This window comes from Lepidochelys kempii, chromosome 5 (genome assembly GCF_965140265.1).
Source record: "Lepidochelys kempii isolate rLepKem1 chromosome 5, rLepKem1.hap2, whole genome shotgun sequence".
Taxonomy (NCBI): Eukaryota; Metazoa; Chordata; order Testudines; family Cheloniidae; genus Lepidochelys; species Lepidochelys kempii.
In genome coordinates this window covers 83,702,682-83,728,265 of record NC_133260.1, presented here as the reverse complement: position 1 = coordinate 83,728,265, position 25,584 = coordinate 83,702,682, and the positions used below count along the sequence as shown (strand labels likewise).

General features: G+C 39.6%; 1 protein-coding gene across 2 annotated transcripts; it reads right to left on the bottom strand.

The window, feature by feature from the left end:
• Window positions 1–304: 304 nt before the first annotated feature.
• On the bottom strand, window positions 305–25,500 carry LYRM7 (LYR motif containing 7). 2 transcript variants are annotated; one of them, XM_073344879.1, is made up of 6 exons: window positions 25,221–25,500; window positions 21,327–21,399; window positions 17,480–17,550; window positions 14,773–14,854; window positions 10,878–10,964; window positions 305–676 (listed from the first exon to the last, which is right to left on the bottom strand). In XM_073344879.1, exons 1-5 carry the CDS (start codon window positions 25,290–25,292, stop codon window positions 10,894–10,896), a joined length of 369 nt encoding a protein of 122 aa, XP_073200980.1. In that variant the 5' UTR covers window positions 25,293–25,500; the 3' UTR covers window positions 305–676; window positions 10,878–10,893. The 2 variants fall into 2 exon arrangements, with proteins under 2 accessions (XP_073200980.1, XP_073200979.1); XM_073344878.1 differs by lacking the exon at window positions 305–676 and having other exon boundaries at window positions 9,624–10,964; window positions 25,221–25,498.
• Between the last annotated feature and the right edge of the window lie 84 nt (window positions 25,501–25,584).

The window sequence follows — 25,584 nt, the reverse complement described above, 5'->3', positions numbered from 1 at the left end:
TCCCCCCCATCCCCAAACTCACACTCCTAATCCGAATAAATTTGGCATGGAGTGAAAAAACCTTGGATTCCCCAGGAAGTAGGCTACAGGGAGCAACTGATCCCCAGTCCTACACCACCCAGACCTACAGAGCTCTGACTGCATGGCTGTGTGGTGAGGCTGCTGCAGGATCCTCACTTCTACAAGGTGCTTCCGCCCCTTTCGACTCTGATTTGCTTTGCTCTTCATCTGACCTGGTTCACTTTCTAGAAACAAAGTCAAGTATGTTGAGTGTGTCTGTGCTTCCTTCTTGTTCTTAAATAAGTTCAACTTTCTTGGGTCCAGTCCTGCAAAGACTCCTGCATGTTTAACTTTACTCCTTGTGAGTTATTCCATTGAACTCAGTCCACTTCATAGTGTGTAAAGTCAAGCACATATGTAAGTCTTTGTAGGATCAGGGATTTACTGATTACAAGAGTAATAAACCTGGGTTCAAAAGGATATTGTACCTATTTTTTTTCAGAGGGATCACATATGCAGAATGTACATCAGAAGCTGAATCACACAGCACGGACCACAGCAGTTTGCCACTCTTCCACCTCCCCTAGAATAGCATTGTAGCTTCAGAGTCCACCCAAGGGTGTGCAGTGGTGCTCCCTTCATTATCATTTGTAATTATTTCTTTACCATTCTGAAGCTGCAAATATTTCAAGTAGAGAAAAATTACACATATATATGTAATAACATTAGTTTGGTAATAAACATATGAAACAAGGGCGTAAAAAAAAAAGACAAGGGAATACTAAATGCACAGGGCATTGGTGTTATAAGTATTCAATAAAGCTCAGTTCAGATGCAGCATCTGGTTTTCAGAGAGTTTAATTTTTTAAATCCATTTTTCTACTTGGCTTGATTGAGACATCTGTCCAAGGTCATACAGTGAATCAATGGTTCAAATATACAATAAATGAGAGCTGCGAATATACAGTAAATCAGAGTGTGTCTCAATACTTTGTTCTAACCACACAACCTCCTTTATTATATGTCAAGGAAGAAAGGATTGCAGAAAAATAAATTGCCACTGGAATAAAACAGGAAAAATCCCATCAAATCACTAGTAACATTTGGCCCATTTCAGAAAAATAAAAGAGATTTCTGGTGATTCATAAAAATTCAAACTTTGTGGGAGCATTTTGACTCTGTGGTGAAAATTTTATCAGTAATAAATCATCAGGAAAACCTCTTTGTTATTTTACCAATTGCTTAGAGAACTAGTTTATGATGGGACTTCCCTAATAGCTAAAAAACAAAGGTGCAAGCAACCAATTGAAATCTTAAAATAAATAACAAAAAATTTTTTTTTAAATGATACTGGTTGAAATGTGAAGTGGAGAATAAACTAAGCTTAACCAAGTGGCTAAGCCATTCAAATATCCAATTGCCACCCTAAGCAAACACAGCTGCAGTAGACTAGCACTGCTCCATGAAATAGCTCAATATGTCTACCAACATTCAGAGGGTGTAAACCCAAAGGATGAAAGGGAATATTAGGATGGTTCAAGAAGATCTAACTGGGACCGATAAGATGAATTTTAAACCAGGAATATATATAGGCTGAATGTCAAGAAAAACACCTGGGGCCTGATTCACATCCAACTGAAGTGAATGGGAGCCTGCTCAGAGAGTTCTTTTAGACTGTGGAATATTCCCCCATTCCCCTGAAAAATGGAGGTGGCCACTTGCGATATTTAAAGCTAGACCTCATAAAGCATCAGAAAATGGACTGCAATGAATAGTCCTTTACCGGCAGGAAGGAGGATTAGATAAAACCTTTTACACTTCTAATTTCTTTGAGTCCATGAGACTAGTACTACAGCAAAAGAGAGAATAAAACTTTTCACACTCTTTTTGGAATGATTCTCTGCCCTCCTCCTAATTTTGTGGTACATTTCCTGTTTATTGCTGAGAGCATATCTGAAAAATCTGTTCCTCCTAGGAAGATGGGAACCTTATCTTCATATTCAATTTTAGATGATGTGCAGACCTTCAGGCTAATTGTGCTTGGGAAAGGCACATGCTTTGAGGAGCTGATGCTTTAATACCATTTGTTTCTCTTTTGGACTTCTCTTTTGTGGACTACAACTGCAGTATTTCACTCCAATAATAAGGGCAGATCATCTGAAGATTCTTTGCGATCTCTAAACTGAGAAACAAAAGGCAAGCAAATTCCCTCTGAGAGAGCTACTGTAACTGTTGCTACGTCCTCTGGTTGTTTTCCCTTGAGAAACCAACGTTACCTCAGTCTCAGCATGCTAGCTCTGATCCAATCTCCAACCGCAGCCAAACCCTGGGAAAAGATCAACTGCACTAGCCAGGTTGGATGCAACAGAACTTCAGAGGAATATCACCTACATATTGAAGGCAGCAGAATAGAAAAAAGGAAGGAAAATTGTTGCAGCCTGTATTGGAGAAGCAGAATCATACTCCTGGAGGGAGGTGCTGGGAGAAAATGTTGTGCCACCAGTTAGAAGGAAGTGACAAACACAACACAAACACAACAGAGAAGAAAGATGCACTTGTTCCTGTGGAAAAAACTGTCCTTAGTCATAATAACCTTGCATACAGAAGGTCTGCCTACCAGCTGAATGAGATTAGAGCCTTGTGAGCCAGGGGGCCCTGTGTGACTGTCATCTTATGTGAAAATACTGTTTATGTATTTGACTTCCTTTTCTTTCACGAGACCTGTGTGCTGGAACCAATTTTGTATTTCCAGTTGTTGTCAGCCAACAGGTGGGTAGGCAGACACTCAGGTAGCCTGAGTTATTTAGCAATCACTCATCCAGCAAATGGACTCTGCATATTCTGCACTTTACAGTTCTGCAGGGATTGAAACCTGATTCTCTCACTTCCTCGGAGGGTGTCTAACCCCTGGGCTATAGAGCCAATCTGACCCTATTTGGACTATTTAATTATTTTATACACAGTGGAACATTTTCAACAGAAGAGACTGAGAAAGTCTGCCCCAAAACAGTCCATATCCCAGTGGTTAGGGCACTCATGGGAGATAGGAAACCTGGATTCAACTACCATATCTTCCTCTCCCATTCTACATGAGAAAGGGCTGACCTGCCTTAGGTACTTAACTTCAGGAGAGGGATCTTGGCAGAGAATCTCAAGTGGAGGGAGGTGCCTTCCATGAGACACCTAATTCCCTCCTTGGTAGCTAGCTTAGGCAACTCCTGGCTCAGCATGCTGGCTTTTGTGAATCCCCTTCTTAGGCACCTAACTCTTCCTATGCATCATATAGGGAGCCTAAGCTCCTGGCCAAAGGCTGTGGACTCCAATGGATAGCAAGGTGCCAAAAAGTTAGGTGTTGCAATGATAAGTTTAAATCCCTTTTATGGATTTAGCCCAAAGTGACTAGCCCAAGGTCACAGAGAGTTCCTGGGGCAGAACAGGGAATTGAACCCAGTTCTCCAAAATTCTAAGCTAATACCCTGACCATCCTTTCTCTTCGTAATGCTGAATATATTCAGTGCAACAGAATTGCGGCCAAAGGCAGGCCATAGCCATAACTACCCGTTCTCTCTCTTCACTTTTATCTTTTGTATCCCCTTGCTCCACAGATACTCAGTACACCTTAAACTTTTAGTTACATTACAGATTGTAGCCATTAGTTTAAGTAACTTTTATATGATTAATAGTTAAAATAGTGTTTGAAGAACCATTTGGAACACAGTAATTTTTTTTCCTCTCCATCTCTCTCCAGCTTGCTTTCTGTAATCTTCCTTCTGTGAATTTTGATGTCCTCATCCTCATTCATGTTCTCATTTGTTTTGCATTTTGTTTTTGTTTCACGTCTCTGTTTTCTTTGGTCAAAAGCCATTTCTGTTTTTCAGAGCACTGACATGACTGGTTCATATTCATTATTTGTCTGACAGGAGCCTCCCACAGGCTTATACTCCACTGATTTCGGTCAGAAACCACTTGTCTGTTCGAATTTCCAAGATCACGGTCTACATTCAGGGAATATTTCTTAAGGAGGAACCCACTTGCATAATCAAATAGCAGTGACCAAAAATCAGGCACATTCTTGCCCATACAGGGAAACTCCTTCAGGGACCACTTCCAGCTGGGTAAATATTCTCTCTTTTTCATCTCTGACTATGCTCTCATACAAGAGATATCTTCCCTACTGTTTTAGTGTGACATTTTGGTCAAACTGCTGGAGGACCTAATGTACACACAGCCTTTGAAGTCACCATGTCAAATGGAAGTTACTGTCTAAAGGCTATATTGTGTAGTGACATAGATAGGCATGTAGACAGAGCAAGTTCTTCCCTTCTTCTCCCTGAATGCACTGTACTTCATAGACCCTGGTTCAACTATCTGCCATATAGCTTTTGGCTTAAGACCCTTCACCAAGAATTGATTTCAGGCTGTATCTGTCTTTGTCAGTGATAATTTTGAAGCACAGTGCAACAGTCTATCAGAATAGAAAATGTGTGACCAGATGGATAAAGATCTACACACTCACAAGAGAGCTGTTTTGAACAAGAGAACAAAACTGATCTTAAATATATGCTGAGAATAGGAAGGAAATTGTGCACTGATCTTTGGATGATTGTCCCTTCTTCAGCCACAATCTGTAAAGAAGTACTACCCAGGTCAGAGCCCGCTCTTCTCCACCAGTGCAATTCTGCTGCATGGAAAGCATGAAGGCAACGTACTGAAGCCCCGGAAGGGAGGCCACACCCCAAGTTTCTCTAAAGGGCGTCCTGGGGCAGGCAGATCAATTTCCACCCACCTCCACTGACCCCTCCCCTCAGAAGAGGTGAGGAAGGGGCAGCAGTTATGGGACTATTAAGTCTGCAGTAGCAGTGCCACAGAGCAGCCCTGCCACCCACTGCAGCCTATGAGGGAGGATTCTCTCTCTCCCTAAGGTCTACATAGCTCTCCACTGCACAGGCTGTTTACTTGAGCTGTGGCCTGAGTCCAGGACTGGACCCTCAGTGAAGGGAGAGACAAAGCAGAGGTATATACTTTATGAGAAAAGCAGTGTTGAAAAGCGGATACTGTTTTACTTCTTTCTCAGCCACACACTGGAACATGAACAATGCTGACTAAATGGAAAATTTGCAGATGGAAGAAGCAACCCATTTAGACAAAATTATTTCTTCCCCCTTTTTTCCCTAAAAAAAAAAAACAAAACAAAAACCCAGGAAAACTTTGTGTGTGTGTGTGTGTGTGTGTGTGTGAATAGTCTGACATATGAAATCTGAAAAATTCAGGAGTTACACAATTACGGTCTCCCCAGCACATTGTACACACAGAATTTAGCATTAAAGCTGACACCACATACCACACACCTAAAACAGGGCAAAGTTTGACTGCTAGAGTAACCAGGACTGTGAATTTCCTGACCTTCATGTCTGTAAAATACCAACCTTATCATTGCATGGTACTTTGACTTTAATTATATTTGTGACCAGTTATTTAACAGTAATGATCAAGGTATTTCACAGCAAACTGAATTGGAAGTTTTAGGATAAATTGTATTTTCTATTGCAAATATTTTGGAAAGTTTTATCTCAGACAGGGAAGTACTAGGACTCAGCTCTTCCTGTAATAGTTGGTCAGCCTTTATTTTTAGTTTTCAATTGTCAGTATTTTTTCCCCTTTTGTAAAGGAAGTGTAAGGAACTGCCAGTACTAGAAGCTGAATTGCCTTATTTACAGTTCCACTACAATACACACAATTGCAGTGAAGGTTTGTAGCACTGAGCCTAGTCCAATGCTTTGAGGGCATAACAGATGATAAGGCTCAAGCCTATAATGAGACTGAAGTCAATGGAGCTATGAAAATTTACACCGGCTGGAGATCACTGCCCCATGGCACTCAGCACCTTGGAGGAGGTTCAGCGCATCTCACAGTTTCAGAGCAGATTAATCAACAGCCCTAGTTTCAAGTATTCCGTATGTGGATTCATTTTTCACTAACCTCTTAGAATGTTTCGGATCTTTGTAGAATCTCGTGGAACCTTCCAGACTTTCTGAGAACTGGATTTTCCTTGAACCTCCTAGAATGTTGTCAGCTTGCAGTTATATAAGGGCAGGGTATTGCCAGTCAGTCAGTGAGATATAAGAACAAAGTGAAGTTAAGTGAGAGCCCAGCTGCAATACTGTGAACCTTACTTTGTGTAACTGTGAAAAAGTACTTGTGTTTTAAGACTTGAAGAGTGTAAGTAGCTACTAATAAAGGACATATTTAATAAGACATCAGACATATCTATCAAAACCCTATCTTAATACTATCACTTCTTTTGCCATGCTTAACATGTAATGTTTGATGGTTTTGTAAGACTGCGGAACATAGACTTTGCTGTCGGATTTGAAGATGTCATCGCTGCTGCCTAAGAAATGGCAGAAAACTTAGGAGTTGAGTCGGTCTTCAAGGAAACTCGTATTCAGCGGAAGACGAGACAGTTTGGTTATAAGGGCAAAGATGAGGTGATGGAAAGCTTGGAAGAAAAATTCAAAAGAGAATTTTTCTGCTTGCTCATTAACACTGCTCGAGTGTCCATTGAAGAACGATTCAGACAAACAAAGCACCACAAAAAGACCTGGGGAGTTTGTATGACCTTAGTAAGCTGCCAGTGGACAGGAAAACACTTGTGAACAATTGTACAGACCTTCAGTGAACGTTGCCACCTGGGGAATGTTTGGACATCAGTGATACAGGGTTTTTATGTTGAATTGGACATCAGTCACATTTTTCCACACGGGAAGCACTCACCATTCCAAGTTCTCCAATTTACTCATGATGCAGAGCTGACGGATGCTTCTCCTAATGTGTGGATTGCTTTGAGGATTCTGCTCACGCCGCCAGTCATAGTCAAAAGTGGTAAGTGCAGCTTTTTCAAGTTCAGGCTCATTAACCATGTCTTTGATCGACGATGGCTGACGAGAGTCTGACATCACTTGTTATTTTATCACTTGAAAATGCCATTGGCCAGTCTTTGGCTCTTTCTGACGCTGGGCTTCAGTTCGTAAGGGCAAAGGTGAGAAAAGCGACCTTTAGAACTAAAGACCTAGGGTTAATATTCTAAGGCTGTCACCTACTGTAACACTATTTAATATTGGTCCACCCAATGTTGGTGCACAGTTCCATTTCTTGATGTTAGTACATTTCAGTTATTCATAAAATTAAAAAGTTTTCTTAAAGTTAAAAAGTAGTCTTAAAATTAAAAAGACTATCACAGGGTTCAAAAAAACAAAAAAACAAAAACTAGGTAAATTCATGGAGGATAAATCCATCAGTGGCTATTAGCCTGGATGGGCATGGATGGTGTCCCTAGCCTCTGTTTGCCAGAAGCTGGGAATGGGCAGGGGATGAATCGCTTGATGATTCCCTGTTCTGTTCATTCCCTCTTGGAATTGGCACTGGCCACTGTTGGAAGACAGGATACTGGGTTAGATGGACCTTTGGTCTGACCCAGTGTGGCTGTTCTTACGTTCTATAAGTTAAGAGGAAACTATTTTTTTTTTAATTTGCTTACATAGGCATGAATAAATAGAGATTTACAGATACTAGTGTGACAGGGATAAATCACATATGGAAATCATTCACCAAAGTTGTGAAATGGCCTACAAATGCAATAAAAAATAAGGTATTAAAAAGTTTAACAAATGGTGCGGAGGGTACCGACAATGCTCCTCGCCTGGGGCATCATTTGGTCTAGGGCTGGCTCTGCTCACAGACCTTTTGAGAGTCACCTACTAATTCAAAACCAGTTCTGGGTTTCAATTTTCATTTAAGACTCAAGAGCAACCAGTTGGGTTTGGCAATGTTCTGCATTAACAGCACTCTATGTCAAGACTGATTTCTTTCCTCCTCGCATTTGAAACTCCAGTGTGGGTCCAATGCCCAGGAATATATGATGACAGCAAGGAGCATATAATGTTAATGCCGTAGAACCATAAGCAGACTGCACTGATGCAATTCTTCTTACAATCCTATGTCCATTAAACCAAGGGCAAAACTCTGAGGGTTTCAGCTATATATATTATTCAGGGAAAAACAGCTCTAGAGTTTTTATATATATTACAATATACAAGGAAACTGAGGTACAAAGAGTGCCCATGGAATTCCATGCAGGATGATAGCCATGTCTGGAATATGATGCAAGATGCTGAATCTGCAGTTCCATGATATTTGATTATTGGTTAGGTTCTCCCTGTGTTAGTCCCCTAAAATCAGCTAATCTGTCCCACTGAATTTTCCCCAACTGTTTCACAAGGCTGAGGGAAAGTTATTCATCCACCCAAACCAAAGAACAAACAGAGGGTTTGGGCCACCCATGAGGTGGTCCTGTACCTCCTCATTAGTGTTGACTTGCCTTCCAGCTCCACTGGAACCACATACCAGATCTTCCTTTACCAGCAGCTGCCCCAGGCCTTTTCACTCCTGGGGTGAGAGTGCACTGCACAGAAGAGGACCACAGAAAATTTCATACATATTTAGGGTTTTCCAGATATTCTTCACAAGCATGGCGGGAAAACAATGTATCTCCCTTCTGTCCTTTCAGCAGCCATAGATACTACACAGACAGTTATCTGCAGCGTCAAGGGAAATTGCCACTTTTGTGCACTGCAAGCAGGAGATCCATGCAGAGGGACCTTTTTAGGTGTGGATCTGAGGGACACAATCTGGAACCATCTTTACTCAACAGTGTAGGGACTCACTGCATTAGAGGACCCATTAAGGTGTATGTTTCCTTTCAAAGGGAGTGCACACTTCAATAATAATGACACATTGACAGCATACTGATCAGTTTAAGTATGGGTTGATTTCTATTCAATACTATTCCATATATTGCCTATCAAGGACTAAACAAACAGACATGTGCATAATGGCAGAATAAGCACAAGTTTAGAGTGATATCGTCTCACAAAAACTATTTTTACTTGTACTGTGTACAGCTTCCTTAATATAAATGGAAGACTGCCATCTACTGTTGATATCAGTATGTTTTTTATATATACAAACTTCGATATATACTTTCAGTAGGGCCTGCTCCAAGTCAAAGTGAAGTCAACTGGCCCACAGTAGCTAGTGAAACAGCAAGAACTAGATGGCTCTTTTTTAAAAAATGAAATAAGGTGACGTAGGTTGAATAAAAATTACTTTAAATAAGATAAATGTCAGGAAATCAGGTTGCTTGACACTTGCTTATTAAAAAGAACAGGAGTACTTGTGGCACTTTAGAGACTAACAAATTTATTAGAGCGTAAGCTTTCGTTGGCTACAGCTCACTTCATCAGATGCATAGAATGAAACATATAGTAAGAAGTTATATATATGTATATATATATATATATATATACACACACACACACACATATATATACATACAGATAAGGTGGAAGTTGCCATACAAACTGTAAGAGGCTAATTAATTACAGTTTGTATGGCAACTTCCATCTTTCCTGTATGTATATCTATCTATATCTGTATCTTTTCTTACTATATGTTCCATTCTATGCATCCGATGAAGTGGGTTGTAGCCCACAAAAGCTTATGCTGTAATAAATTTGTTAGTCTCTAAGGTGCCACAAGTACTTCTGTTCTTTTTGCGGATACAGACTAACACGGCTGCTACTCTGAAACCTTGCTTATTAAAGAATTTCAGATTGAATTTTAATTTACAAAAAAGTATAATAAAATAGATTGTTAATGTATAACTACTTTCTAATTTGAAGAATGACAGGATAAGGCAATTTTGTGAGTCAGAGTGAACATTTTACATTTTATGTAGTTAGTTTTGCTACTACATTCATTTGAATAATCTAACTAGATTTCCCCCTCCCCCCCCACTCATTTCTCTCTATCAAAATGTATCTATCAAATACTGGTTGGTTGCATCTCCCTCACTGACAGTACTTATATCAGGTTATTCCAAATAAATATTTTTTTAAACTAAAATGATTGGTTCCGGCAATAAGATGCACACACAGCCATGTTATTACTGATCACCACTTTGAATGTAACCAGCCTCTATTTTTGATAAATGCCTCAGTAAATCAATCTATGGTCATAACATGCAAGTTCTTTAGCATTATGGTCTACTTAACATAGCACAATTTGTTAGGCTGACTAAGTTTCCTTGCTCCAGTGTGATCCAAATAGCCAAACCCAATACAGTCTTGTGTCACCCTTGCACATTAAAAATATAAACACAGACTCATGCTATCTGTGAAGGCTGATAATTTATTTAGATATGCCTTTAAGAACCCTCTCATATGCTACCAGTGCACTATCGTACAGCTAATGACAATTTCAGAAAACAGATCTGTGGTGCAATTTATACTTAAAAAGATAACTAGACAGTATAGTATGTTTTTTCACCATTATTTTGTATTAGTTTGTCAATATATTTGAATTTATAAATAAATATTTTCAGGACTAAACACTCTACTTCTATTTGTAATTATTATTATTATTATTTAACTTTGCAAAACCTCCGAAACACAATTAAACATTTTCTCTGGAGTCTTTTTTTCAGACTTGACAATACCCACTGCTGGCAGAGATAAAAAGAGTACACCTAGAATATTTTTAGAAAACAATATGGGACTTTAGTTTCTTTGGAAATGTAATCCTTCCAAATGAAGAGAAGGGTCCTTCTGAAACACAGAACATCAATCTTGATTTTCTCAAATTCACCTTCCCAGTTCAGAGTACAAATCAGTGGACTGAGTTAATCTTTGTTTCCTGCCAAAAGGATTCAATATTTTCTAAGTTTAGTCTGAACAAGAGATTTCAGCTACTTGTTTTCAGGGATTTTGTGCCAGGAAATTAATTTTGTTTTGAGAAAAAAGAAAAAAGAAAAGATGTACTTTAGTCCTTGAAGTTTCAAAGCTTTCGTGTTGGTGTATCACAGTAAGGAACATTGTCTAGTAGCAGATCTTTCCTGGGTATAAGCACTGTAACAAACAAACAAAATCAGTAAGAATAATATTTTATCATAACGATCTACAAAAATATACATGGCCTTTAATATTTTTACAAGCAATGAATAAGCACTATTGTAATTTCCTAAGCCAACAAAAATGTACTAACATTTTACCTTCTGTTCATCAGAAATCTCTTCCACCTCCTCCACCTAATTTGCTGTTAAAAACATCCTTGAAAATATTTTAACTGTCTATCATTGCTACATTTAGCCATTTCTCTTGTGAAGACATATTAGCAAAACAGGATAGCAAATTACAACGTTTCTGGCAATCCTGATTCTAATGTATTTAAAACATACTTTAAAATATACAGACACCTCCTTTACAATCTGTAACATTTATCAATGCTGTACCTGTTCTTTTAAGAACAGCAGAAAAATCAAGCATCAGGTGACATTTATTGCAGGAGAAAAGAACAGTGTGTTGGATTTTTCTTGGCTGTGCACTGTGCTAACTGCCCTTGGCTCTAATAAAGTTTTGACCATCTGGCTCCTTGGATATCCACTTGGGAGTTTGCACCTGAGGGCTGTCAGATTTGTACAACTGGCACCACTTACAAGCTGAGGCACCATGGTCGCAAACACAATCCTGTACTTTGACTAGTCAGGCAAGTACTAAACAAAGGTACAGTAAACTTCTAAAACACTCCAAATTCCATTCCATGTGTGTAATCAGTCACATCTCATCCAAAGTATGCTGTTTTTCCATATATTATAGAAAAAGCAAGGAAATTGCTTCCCTTGAAGCTGCATTTCTTTTTCATTTTCTGGCCATGGTACTAAAACAGTATTTAACACATTTTTAAATGGATTGAATAATATTTTGTTTGTGTTTTACCTATGAAAGAAACATTTGTGCCCCAGTGTTCACATGTATTTTTTTCCTCTATGTTTTAGGGACAAGACTGTGTGCATGAGAGAGAAATACAAGTATCAAACAGAAGAGAGGAGGAAGAACGGACAAATAAAAACAACGATGAGTCCGGTGGCACCTTAAAGACTAACAGATTTATTTGATGCATCTGAAGAAGTGGGGTTTTTTACCCATGAAAGCTTATGCCCAAATAAATCTGTTAGTCTTTAAGGTGTCACCGGACTCCTCATTGTTTTTGTGGATACAGACTAACCCAGCTACCCCTCTGATACTTGGACAAATAAAAAAAGACTCCTAACCTCTCACTGAAAAATAAAGTTTGGCACACATCTCACCCATCACTATAGCAAACCCAAAGTCAAAACCATCAGGATGCATTGCATATTGGGTAAATTAGGGTGAGAAAAGCTCTGCTTGTATCAGTTTGCTCTGCAAAATAAAAATAAGTTGACTAGCGCCAACTCTCTTGTACAACAGTGGATAATTTGACTTGACAGGCTGCACAGCAATGTCTCAAAAAATCTGTTTGGTGAGATTCTGAATAATGTGACTAACACAAGCTCTTAGCTGCAAATCTCTTTTTGTTAGCATTTTTAAAACTTTTTTCACACATGACTGTCCAGTGCTGGCAGAAATAAAAAAAGAGTACACCTAGGATATTTTTAGAGAACAATATAGGACATTAGTTTCTATGAAAATGTAATCCTTCCCAATGAAGTGCATCTTAATATCCCTCTCTGCACGACAGCATAATATTCTGATCACAGTTTCATAAACTCTTTAATGGTATTCCAAGAACAACCGATGAGATCAGGAATGTAGTCAATGCCACAGAACTGTAGGTCCATCTAGTTCAGCATGCTGGATGATAGTGATCAGTACCAGACGCTTCCGAGAAAGGTGCAACAAACCAACTACTGGATAGTTATGGAATACCCTGTTCACAGAGAAAGACTCTTCTTAGCCTCTGGCACTTAGTAATTGGCCTATTACCATGAAGCATAAGGGTTTGTGTATGCTTTCTAAAAAATGCTTTGCTTTTATCCCATCTAATGTAACCATTAATTCTTTCATTATGCAGCTGAACATCTACTTTCTTTTTTGAACTCCAAGCTCTTGGCCTCAAAGGTATTTTGTGTCAATAAGTTCCACAACTTAATGATGTATTGTGTAAAACAGAGATGCCTTTCCTTTTATCAGTTTTAAATTACTGTCTTTCTAACATCCTGGAATGTCTCCTTTTTCCTTTATAATGTGAACGTGTAAACAGGAGTACCCTATTTACCTTTATTACTATTCATTACATTCTGAACCTCTAGAATGACCCCTTTGATCCATCTCCTTTATAACAATTCCGTTCTTTTACTTAGGAGAACCTAAAAATAAACAGCAGAAGAATAAAGAGATAGACATGCCCAATTTCTTTATTGTTCTTGCAAAAAGGGGATTTCAAACCATAGACCACAACTTCATATTTGGGTACAGGGATCCAAAGCCTTCTCAATCTGACATACAGTCCAAATCACACACTTAATGCATAATTTTCACACTTTTTTTTTTTTTAAATACTCAGGCTGACTTCAGCTGGCCAGTTAGACAAATATGAAGAAAAAGTAAAAATTTTCATTAAGGTGGTGCTTAGAGGCCCCATCATGCTACATGCTGAAGAGGGAAAGCTTGAACTCATTCAAGACTGACAGAGAGGAAACACTAACAAGTTAGAAATTCCAAAGAGACATCCTTAATGTTTTATGTACCATTACGCATTAAGGAAGTTGACAGAAAGGACGACACCTTGCTTAAATGAGTTTGTCAATGTTTATTACACAAAAGAAGAGACATAAAAATGATACAGGGAGCACTTAGACTTTCCCTGTAACCTGAGTCAGATCTAGAACACACTTCTGACATACATGGATATGTGAAACTGATCCACAATGCATGGGTTTAAGTTTTATTGAAAATAGACAAAGAAAGTTAAATACATAAAAGGCACTCATATCAATTAAAGTTTCAGGATACAGAACTTCATGATGTTGACTCTAATTTAGTTTTCCTACATGGGAGATAAATGACTCCTAGAGCTAAAGGCCAGCCTCTACCAATCCCATTCCTTCTCCCTCTCATCCTTGTTCACTCTTCATTGACCCACACTCAGTCCTCATACATTATTTCCTTTTCTTCATTCTCTCACCTTAGCAGAGGGATGGCCCATCTGGGATAGAATTTAATTTCCCCAAATGTAGGAGATGGAGAGGAGCTGCTTGAGACTGTATCTATTTTCCCCACAGTGGTGGCAACACAAAGCAAGAGCAGGTGCCTACAACAATGCCCATTTCTCCAGCAGATGCAGAAAGAGGGGGGAAATGGGCAATTTTTATGGTGATAATGACAGAAGGAGTCCCAGCAAGCTCAGAGCTGGCACAGGCTTCTCCGCAACAGGAGATGAAAGAAGGAAGAGGGTGAAGGCTCTCCTGAAGCGTGTCACAGACTGAGCTCTCTGGCACTTCTGGCACATGAACATGTATGCTTAGAGGGTACATCAATCACATGTAGGACTATGGGAAACTTGAGGGCCTGTACAAGACTTTTTCGGGGTTTATACTGGTTCACTTTTTGAGTTTGACAATTTCAGATTTGAATTAACCCAATACTGCAAAGTTTTGACTGGCGCTGGGTCAAAACCAATCAAGCAAGCATCACAAATCTTCCACCAGACACCATAATTCAGCCTAGCCTTTCAAATCTAAATGATCCTGGCCCAAGTTTGGGATAAATAATATACAACACGAAAACAAAAGGAAAAACACACCCTCAGTTTCAGGTTTTGTCACTGACGTTCAGCACAGTTCTAAATACCATTAAAAAAGAAAAAAAAAAGGAGATGCTGGGCAGCTCTACTTACTCAGAGTGTCAGAACCTGTGTGAAGTCCCTGTATAACAGATGTTCTGAGTAGAACTTCAACATCTGAACCTATTTTCATAAGCTAGTAAAGAAAAAACAGAGCAATTAAAACAGTGCAAAATTACTCTTGTAGACATTTGCCATGTTTGGTAAGTATATAAAAATACTGACGACATTTGATTTATCGTCCGAATAATAGGACATCTTGTATTTACATAGTGCTTTTTATCCTGGAGGATCCCAAAGTGCTTATGAATCGATACATCACTCACTCTGGTGTATGGTTGCCTGGGATGGAAAAAGTCTACTGTTTGATAACACACACAGCAATAGAAAATACTGTATTTAATTGAAACTGTAGGAGGATATTTAGGTAGGTGGATTACCAGAGAAATTATATTTTAATTTGTGTCCAATTATCCTGAACTCCAGGAGGAACAGCTTGCAAGAACTGTCATCAAGCAGTCAGGTTCTTTACAGTTCTGGTAAGTTTTGGACTTCTCTCCCTTCTTTTCCTCCCCAATCTGAGAAGAGGAGTCAGTGGTGCCACAGGAAGGAGACCAAAAGCAGCAGGAGTGGCTGGGGAAGGGGCAGTCCCCCTCTCCCTAGAGATCAGCAGTATTAGGAGTGTGTGGTTACAACACTGTAATCCTTTTCCTATCGGAGAGGAAGCATGACAGAGGTCTCCATGTGCATGCCCCTTGCCAAAGACAGTACTTGTTAATTGGCTAGTACTTATCTGTATGCAGCACCTTCCTGCAATGTATACAGCTGCACAAGTGAGAAGCCTAGGGGGAACAGAGTTTCTTACATTGCAAAATTTCTCAGGTAGTTATTCTTCACTTCTTGTCCTAAAAAGCTGTTTAATGTCATGGGCTGGAAAACGTGCTATAATCTACTCTGGCAGTGGATGAAACAACAAATAAATATAGTCAAGATTTTGAAAAATGGATGCCTGAAATTAGGCACCGAAGTCTATACATGGATACCTGAATAGGAGGCCTGATTTTCAGAAGTACAGAAGTGCTTGGAGCCGAACAGTTTTGATTGTGTCTGTAAAGCACTCTTTGGTCCAATTCTTCTGCATTAATGGCACTTCAGCATATAAATGCACAATAAATTATTAAACGTGACAGGTTGTGTTTTTTTCCCCCACCATGGATACCATCATGGCCTTGCTGGAGACCAAGAATTTTATCCACTGATGTTTCACTCAATGAATAGGCCAATTAACTAGCATCAAAAGAAGAGTCAATATTAAACATGTGCACTTTGTAGATCACCACTCCGTACTAATGTAGCTTTGGAAATTTCACCTGGCATCTTATCTGTACATCAGTTAAAACAGTGTCATATCATTAAATTAAAAAATAGAAGACAGAACTTGATGCCTAGGACACACGCACAGAAATATTGCTGCTGTTGCTGAGCAACAATCAGACACGTTACAGAGAGTCTTGAACGAATGTTCAGAAGCGTTAACGTCAGTGATATGTGGGTGCTAGGATGCAAAGTACTGAACTGATTGTCTTAGTTTGTTTTTTTCTACAATATATGCTGACATATAGATGTGGTTTCTTCTAAGTCCTCCCCTCGTGGACTCAGGAGGAGTAGCATACATATGTCTACAAGAGGATTTCTAAAGAGAGAATTCAATGAATTGGAAAATATGCTGAATTAGAAGAGTGACAACAATTAATTCACTTCTTCAGCATGTATGGTAAAATAAAACCTCCAGTTCACATTGTTTCAGTGTTAATAATTGCAGGCCCAAGAAAATTCATAATCTTACTGCTAATTAAAAAGACTTTGCAAACAGCTGGAAGAGTCTGAATTATATAGTGAGCTAAAAGGATTTTCTACACTGTAGTCCCTTAATTTACCAGAGAGATAAAGAAAGGTGAGATAATTAATGCATCTGTATTAACAACTCAATCACAAGCACTTCATTATTTGGGAGGAAAGGAGTTTGTGATATGATATGAGTCAGAACTACTAGGCTCTATTGCCAGCTTTGCCAATAACAGACTACATCTACACTAATGAGCTAGGGGGTGTGATTCCCATCTTGCATACACATACTCATTCTACTTTGATGTGAACTAGCATAAGTACATGTACACGAGCTGAGAATCATACCTCTAGCTCATAGCATAGATGTAGCCTCACTGTGTGACACTGGGCAAGTCACTTAACCTTTGTGCCCCATTTCACCCATCTGTAAAGTGAGTATAAGCGAGTCATTCATAGATTTTAAGGCCAGAGGGCCCATTATGATCATCTACTCTGATAATCAGTCTAATACTTAGCTTGACTGCATAAGGAGAAACAAGCAAAATATTTGCACTAAATGGACAATTTGGAAAAACAATTCTAATTTTGTTATGAACTTGAAAACAGGCAGAACAAAAATGGCTTTGAATTGTAAACATGGAAAACTGTTTCTCTTGCAGTTTTTAATGTGAAAAGTGACACCTGTAATTTTTACATAAACTGAGGGTGAAAGCAGGACACAAAATAGAAAATAAGTTTGTACACAAAGTTTCATGAAATTAACATTTTGAAATTCACAAAGCTCTGGTTGCGCTGCTCAATTAATGTTTGCAAAGTATTCTGAGATCCTCTGATAAAAGATGCTGCTATGTGAATGTAAAGTATTATTAGACTTAATAGTATAAAATGGAGAACAGCATCACAATGAAAATACCTCTGCTATTCTCTCAGAAGAGGTCTCATCTTGATGGTTTCTGAATTCTTCATTTATCTTTTGTCTTGCAGCTAAAGGGGGCAAGTAAAATAAAGTTGTTTCGGTTGTTTTTTTTTGTTTTTTTTTAAATTTCCTCACTTTATTATCAGTTCTTTGTCATTGGCTCAAAACCCACATTCCTTAGCAGCTAAAACCCATCTTCAGTAGACAAATTTGCCCCTTGTTTGTTGATGCTGCTCTACAGCTATGGTCCTTTTACTACCTATCCACTTCATGTTTCACTCAGACCACAGCCTTGTACTTCAAGATCTCTGTGGAACTTGAGTGATAGCATGTTTTATTCCCACACCAATCACACCAGAAATGTGTTGTAATAAGATATGTTATTAAAAAAAGAAGCTCAAAATACTACTATATATCACTAGTATTTGTATCTGCTCAGTTCAAATATGCATGTTCACTGTATGATGGAGTTGTGTTACTCATTTTAAGAGCAACCATACACAAAGATGAACAAGTTGGGTGTTTGGTAGCCTAGGACATGCTCTGATAAGGCTGAGATTTAACAAGACTACAATTTTAAAACCATGGTTCTGTTCTACTTAACATTTTTTCATAATATTACAGTTTACAAAATTATTTATTAGCTTGATTCTAGCCAGAGATGTAATTTAATCTTTGGGAAGAAGATGTGAGTAAGGGGCAGCATGGATAAGGGAGAGATTCCCCCTTATTTCTCTGAAATGGGTGAAGGGGAAAATCACAACAATTTGAGGCAAATACACTTTAATCATTATTTCCCTCCCTGCCTTGTTCCTCTATTCCAGACCTGCTCATGTGAGTGACAGATTGCTGCCATTAACAGAAAAATATTCAACCATTTGTTTTAAGGGAAAAAACAAATGTACAAAAAATGTACAAATAAATGTACAAAAAAGGGACGAAATTGGCCTTCCAAGCTTTATGAAGTTCTTTAACAGTTAACTAAATTTATTTGCAGAGTATGAAAAGTTGCATTTGGTTGCCCAGTGGACTGCTATGCACTAAACAAATTTATTTGCCTTTCACAGGGCTTATAAGAGATTGAAATCAGAGCCCAGGGTATTTTGTTTAAAATAGACTGTCAACTCCCTAACAGTAAGTGATGTGTCCCTCTCATCTCTGTGCTGGGAAATAATCTATGAAAATCATGAGATGAAATGAGACTATTACAAATTGACATTGTTTCTCTGCTTATTAATATACACTCCAGTGAACAAATGAAAAAAATTACTTTCTGAAGAGATGAACTACTGAGCTACTGGGACTGATATTTCTTTAGCTCAATATAACTGAAAAGCATTTTGAAGCACTACAGGATCCACAACCACACAATTTGCTCAATGACAGGATGACATTCTTAGCCCACTAATTTTAGACGGAGGATGCTTCATATTTGAACAATTCTCTGAAACAACATATGCAAGGGAAGGAGGCTGATTATAGTGCTGACCTTTTTCCTTAACACATTTAAAAAAAACGTATTAAGGGAACTATAAAAAAAATCTCCTCCTTGCTTGGCTCCATACAGCTCATCTTGCCACCTTCCACTCTCTCCAAAAGGCTGCTGTTAAAAAGTTTGTTCCTTTCTTACACTGTTCTAACCATGCTAATCTCCCATGTACCTTCAATCTCTGTTACTTTTCTTCCACATAGGGCTGGTCTACACACAGTTACTGTGCTAATATAACTATTCTGGGTTACTAAAAAATCTTCTAAGTAGTAAAGGTAAAGCATGACCCTGAGTGTGACTGGTATAGCTTAAGCTTTTTAGAACACTGCACAAGACCAAGCAAGCTTAAACTACGCTCATATAAGGAAATTAATATCTGTCTGTGTCCATGCTAGGGAGCTATATCACTTTTTTAACTCATATAGTTATAGCAGTACAAAAAGCTGTGTAGATCAGCCCTTAAGGTATAGCTTCTAAAACTCACTTTCAAAGCCCTGTATAATTACACCACTGGCTCTTCCCCTCTGTCATTCCCTTCTGCTCCCTGGCTCTTTCCACCCCAACCATTGCTTTTGTAGTCTTCTCTCTCTTTCCACCTGGCACCTTCTTCTATGCCAGTGCTTACACTTAGTACAGAAGAGATGCCTTTCTAAGTCACCCCTTTTTCCTTCAAATCTCTCCAAAAAATAGAAATAGAAAACAGAAAAAGAATACTAATTTTCCCCCAAGGCTTTTCAACAACACCTTTGCAGTGAGAACTGATCTGCTTCAAAAACAAATCATCCTCCACTATATTACAAACTTGTTAAAAATACCTGTAACCAGGTACAGTCAGGACCAGGACCATTTCTTCTTAGTATTAGAACAGAGAGCGCTCAATAAAGTTTTGTGAGGCATGCCTGGGAGTTGGGAACCTCAGGGCTTCTGGTTCTGTAGCAGCCTGCCAAGTAGAGTGCCCCCAAGTTGGAGGCTTCCAGGGTCTACTGCTCTGGGGCAGTCTGCCCCACTCCCTCTTGTGAAGAATTTGGAAATATTTTGGTCTGTGTTCCCAACTGGAACAAAACCAAATTTCAAAATATTAAAATCCTCCGTGAAACAAAATTACGTTTCTCTGCACAGCTCTAATCAAAAAAGTGATCATGATGCATCCTCTTATTCTAGTAACTCAAAAACACTGACAAACTGAAGTATTTAAATGGATGAGGTTTTTTTCTTTGTTTTTGCTTAGGTAACCGAACAACACAGTAGTAGTGATCTGTTCTATCACACTTGTGACTCAAGTTGATGACCTCTTCCATCTGTGGGGAAGGTATGAGTATCAGAGGGAAAATTACTTTTTGTAGTGACCCGGCCACTCCCAGTCTTTATTCAAGCTTAATTTGATGGTGTCAAGGCTGCAAATTAATTCTAGTTCTTCAGTTTCTCGCTGAAGCCTGTTTTTGAAGTTTTTTCAAATTAGGCCTGACTAAAGACTGGGAGTGACTGGGTCACTACAAAAGTAATTTTCCCTCTGTTGATATTCACACCTTCTTGTCAACTTTTGGGAATGGGCCACATCCACCCTGACTGAATTGGCCTCGTTAGCACTAACCCCCAACTTGGTAAGGCAACTCTCATTTTTTCATGTGCTGTATATTTATACCTGTCTACTGTATTTTTCACTCCATGCATCTGATGAAGTGGCTTTATAGCCCACAAAAGCTTATGCCCAAATAAATTTGTTAGTCTCTAAGGTGCCACAAGGACTCCTCATTGTTCCATCCGTTTGCTCCCTGGACCAGCAGAGCATACATGCAAACTTCACTCACAAAAGAAGAAAGAATGCTTTGCCCTGTTTGACTGAACCCCGTAAGCTGATTAAACAACAGCAGGTTCCATCTAGTTCAAGTCCCCTCAGACAGAGGGATGATAGTTGCATTAAGACAGTGGTTCTCAAAGCCGGTCCGCCACTTTTTCAGAGAAAGCCCCTGGCGGGCCGGACCGGTTTGTTTACCTGCCGCAGCCGCAGGTTCGGCCGATCGCGGCTCCCACGGGCCGCGGTTCGCCGCTCCAGGCCAATGGGGGCTGCGGGAAGTGGTGCGGGCCAAGGGATGTGCTGGACGCCCTTCCCGCAGCCCCCATTGGCCTGGAGTGGTGAACCGCAGCCAGTGGAAGCCGCGATTGGCCGAACCTGCGGATGCGGCAGGTAAACAAACCTGTCTGGCCCGCCAGGGGCTTTCCCTGAACAAGCGGCGGACCGGCTTTGAGAACCACTGCTCTAAGAGACCTTCATGACAGGGGCATGCAGAAGGGAGGAAGGTCCTTAGAGCTTTTGTAGAGATGCAGAGGATCCATTAGGAAGACAAAAATTCTTACCTTCTAAGGCTCTGGCATCATTTTTAAAAACCTGTTGCCGTGTTCTGTGCAATGCTCTGAAAAGCTTCAAAACCTATTAACAAAATACAAGTCAACAATAAATGTGTTTTGTTTGTTAATAGGATTTTTTAAATAAAATTAATATTTTTGCAATTAAAAAGGTATTTTGTTTGCATTCTATTGTTTCCTCCACAGCAGCTGGAGACGACTCATTCTGTCAGAAATGTAATCTCAATTCTTGATCAGACTTTTTTTTAAGATAAAACAGAGATATAGAACACAGAAGAGATGACAATTCTGGATATCTAAAATACAGCAGAACCTCAGAGCTACAAACTGAGCGGTCAACCATACACCTCATTTGAAACCGGAAGTAAGCAATCAGGCATCAGCAGACACACACACACACACAGGCAAATACAGTACAGTACTGTGTTAAATATAAACAACTAAAAAAAATAAAGGGAAAGTTTAAAAAAAAAGATTTGACAAGGTAAGGAAACTGTTTCTGTGCTTGTTTCATTTAAATTAAGATGTTTAAAAGCAGCATTTTCCTCCTGCATAGAAAAGTTTCAAAGCTGTGTTAAGTCAATGTTCTGTTGTAAATTTTTGAAAACAACCATAACATTTTGTTCAGCATCACGAACAACCTCCATTCCTGAGGGTACGTAACTCTGACGTTCATCTGTAACTGAAGACACAAAAGAAGTTCTGGTACTATTTCAAGTGGCCATTTTGACCTCTATGGCCCTACTCCTGCAAACAGACCAGCACAAAGGCACGCATGCCTGTAAAGTAAAAGTTTACAGGATATGGGCTTACAACTGTACAGTAAAAGCCACCCAATTAAGTGGCAATCATGGGTAACATCAGAGATTTGTTTTACTATTCAATATTAGATACTACACTACCAAAAACCTGGACCAGCAGAGACTACAGTTCTGACAGACTATAGTTCAATAGTTCTGAAATACTGACAGAATCAACTCAGTTACAGGAGAGTGTCACAAAACTGAATGAATAAGATGACCTCAAACACCAGCTTGGAAAGCTTATGTCCAAACATTACATTTTCAATAGAACCACTTAGTGTAAACATAAAAAAAAAAAATGTACAGCAAAACCCATACAAGATCAGTAGGTATTGACATGTCTTTGGTCAGGAGAATTCACTCAAAAAGACTGAATTATATGATGCAAATACAGATACAAAAAGTTATTAAAATTATTATTATTAAAGGTTATTATAAGCATGCCTATGCTTTTACTGAATTTTAGTAGATACTTATAAACATCATATGTTTATAGAATAGAGTAATTCATATGCTTATGGTTTTGGTTGAAATGTTCATGCTAATTAAGGAAATTCCTAGGAAATCTCTGCTCTCTGTCAACCAAGGACAAGCACCAGAAGTGTCAGAGGAGGATACCTCCTTAGCCATAAAGCCATATTTATTACCTTCAAATATATTTACACAGACTCTGGAATGCATCTTTAGAGCATCTAGTTAGTTTTAACATTCCATATTTTCTTATATAGACATCTTTCAAATTATAGTATAAATGTGTTAGTTACTGAGTTGTGCTTTGTATAGAATATTTATTAGAAGTGTTTAACCTCAAAATGTAAGTGTACTACAAATGGTAGGTTATAAATCTATGAGTCATTTGGTCAAAAGGGTGAACAACCAACAAGGGGATTGTCAAAGAACAGGGGACTTCCACCCTGTAAAAGATACCAGTTTGGTATAGACATGATTTTTATCTCAAGAAAACAAACATTGTATGATATTTATGTTTTAGAAAGAGACCTGTTTGTGTCAAAAAGTGAAGGCTTTAGTCAGGATACTCCAAAGGGAGGTGGTGCTTAGAATGTATTATCAGAGCTGTAAACTAAGTAATACAAGTGGGTCTCTTCATCCCACCTCTCGGGGGTGGGGTGGGAAGCCCCTTAATTTTACACCCACACAAAGAATTCTAAAAATATTCTTATTTAAACTGATTTCTTTTATAAACTCTCTAAAATCCTTATTCTTTAAATGTTAAGGAGAACTTATGTGATTGGGAAATGTTTTACAGAAGTTATTGGTTACTTCTAACCAACAGAAACGGTGAAAGCTTTTCTTGTCCTCAAATTCCTAAGATGAACAACTTCTTCGGAGATGCAGATTTGCAAGTATTATATCTAAATGCAAGCATTAATGCCTGCACCCTAGTATCTTTAGCATACTGATCTACAGTTGATAAACGCAAAGTAATGCACATTGGAAAACCTAATTCCAACTATACATATAAAGTGATGGGGTCTAAATTAGTTGTTACCACTCAAGAAATATCTTAGAAATCATTGTGGATAATTCTCTGAAAACATCCACACAATGTGCAGCCGAAGTCAAAAAAGGGAACAGAATGTTGGGAATCATTCATAAAGGGATAGATAATAAGACAGAAAATATCATATTGCCTTTATATAAATCCATGGTATGTTCACATCTTGAATACTGAGCATAGATCTGGTCATCCCATCTCAGAAAAGATATATTGGATATTGGAAAAGGTTCAGAAAAGGGCAACAAAAATTATTAAGAGTACGGAACGGCGGCCATATGAGGAGAGATTAATAAGCCTGGGACTTTTCAGCTTGGAAAAGTGTCGACTAACGGGGGATATGACAGAGGTCTATAAAATCATGACTGGTGTGGAGAAAGCAAATAAAGAAGTATTATTTACACCTTCTCATAACACAAGAACTAAGGGTCATCACATGAAATTAAACAGCAGCAGGTTTAAAACAAACAAATGGAAGTATTTTTTTCACACAACGCACAGTCACCTGTGGAACTCTTTGCCAGAGGACATTGTGAAGGCCAAGACTATAATAGGGTTCCAAAAAACCAAACAATCAAAAAAACCAACCCTCAAAAAACCCTACACCCCTAGATATTAGTGAGGATGGGCAGGGATGGTGTCCCTAGACTCTGTTTGTCAGAAGCTGGGAATGGGTGACATGGGATGGATCACCTGATAATTACCTGTTCTGTTCATTCCCTCTGGGGTACCTCGCATTGGCCACTGTCGGAAGACAGGATACTGGGATAGATGGACCTTTAGTCTGACCCAGTATGGCTGTTCTTATGTACAGTACAATATTAACAAAAAGAAAAGGAGTACTTGTGGCACCTTAGAGACTAACAAATTTATTTGAGCATAAGCTTTCGTGGGCTAAAACCCACTTCATCGGATGCATGCACTGGAAAATACAGTAGGAAGATATATATATATATATATATATATATATATATATATACACACACACACACACAGAACAAGAAAAAATAGGTGAGAGCTCTCTCGTCGACGTAATTAGTCCACCTCAAGGAGAGGCAGAAGCTACCTTGCGGGGAAAGCATCTCCCGCTGACATAGTGCAGTGTCGACACTGCAGTAAGTCGATGTAAATTACGTGACTGGGAAGGGGAGGGATTTACACCTCAGAGTGACATAAGTTATGTTGACTGAAGCTGTAGTGTAGACAAGGCCTCAGGCTTACAGGCACAGGATAAGCAGCACCGGTGCAGCCCCCACAACTACTCCAGCATGGGGAATCGGTGATTTCTGAGGGCAGGCTTGAGAAATCAAGCTCAGGACTCCGCCATCTGCCCCAAGCTGGGCCTAAGCCTGTTACAGCACCGGGCCAAGCTCCCCTATCATCGCAGTGCGCTGGAGGCCGCAGGTACGGCGGGCGAGGGGAGATCATGGGCCTTGCCCTTGTCATGGGCCTTGTGGGGAGGGACATACCACGGCCCGGAGCCGCCGGACCCTGCCCTACGCAGCCTGTCACTGTCATGTTGTTCATGCTCAGCAAGCGGGGCATCGCGCATGCGCGCTCACTCACCTCCGCCCGACTCCCCATCGCCGCAGTCGCAGGCCTAGCGGAACCACGCCCACACCCTCCCGACTCGCTCATGAGGAGCAAATCGGCAGGTCACATTCCAGCCCCTGTAGCGTCTCAGCACCGCCTCCTCTGCCGCTGCTAGGGAGCGGCGTGGCGGAGAGAACGTTACTGGACGTACCTGCGCCGAACGTTTCCTTGCGCTCCACTGGTGGCGGCGGCGGCGAGGCTACTTCCGGGTGCAGCGGGCGTTTGTGCCCGCTAGAGCCGTGTCCCCTGAACACTGGTTCCGGACAGAGCTGTGCCCCGGAGCCGTGAGCTGGTGAGGGGCCAGAGGGCGTAGCTAGGCTGGCATAAGGAGAAAGAA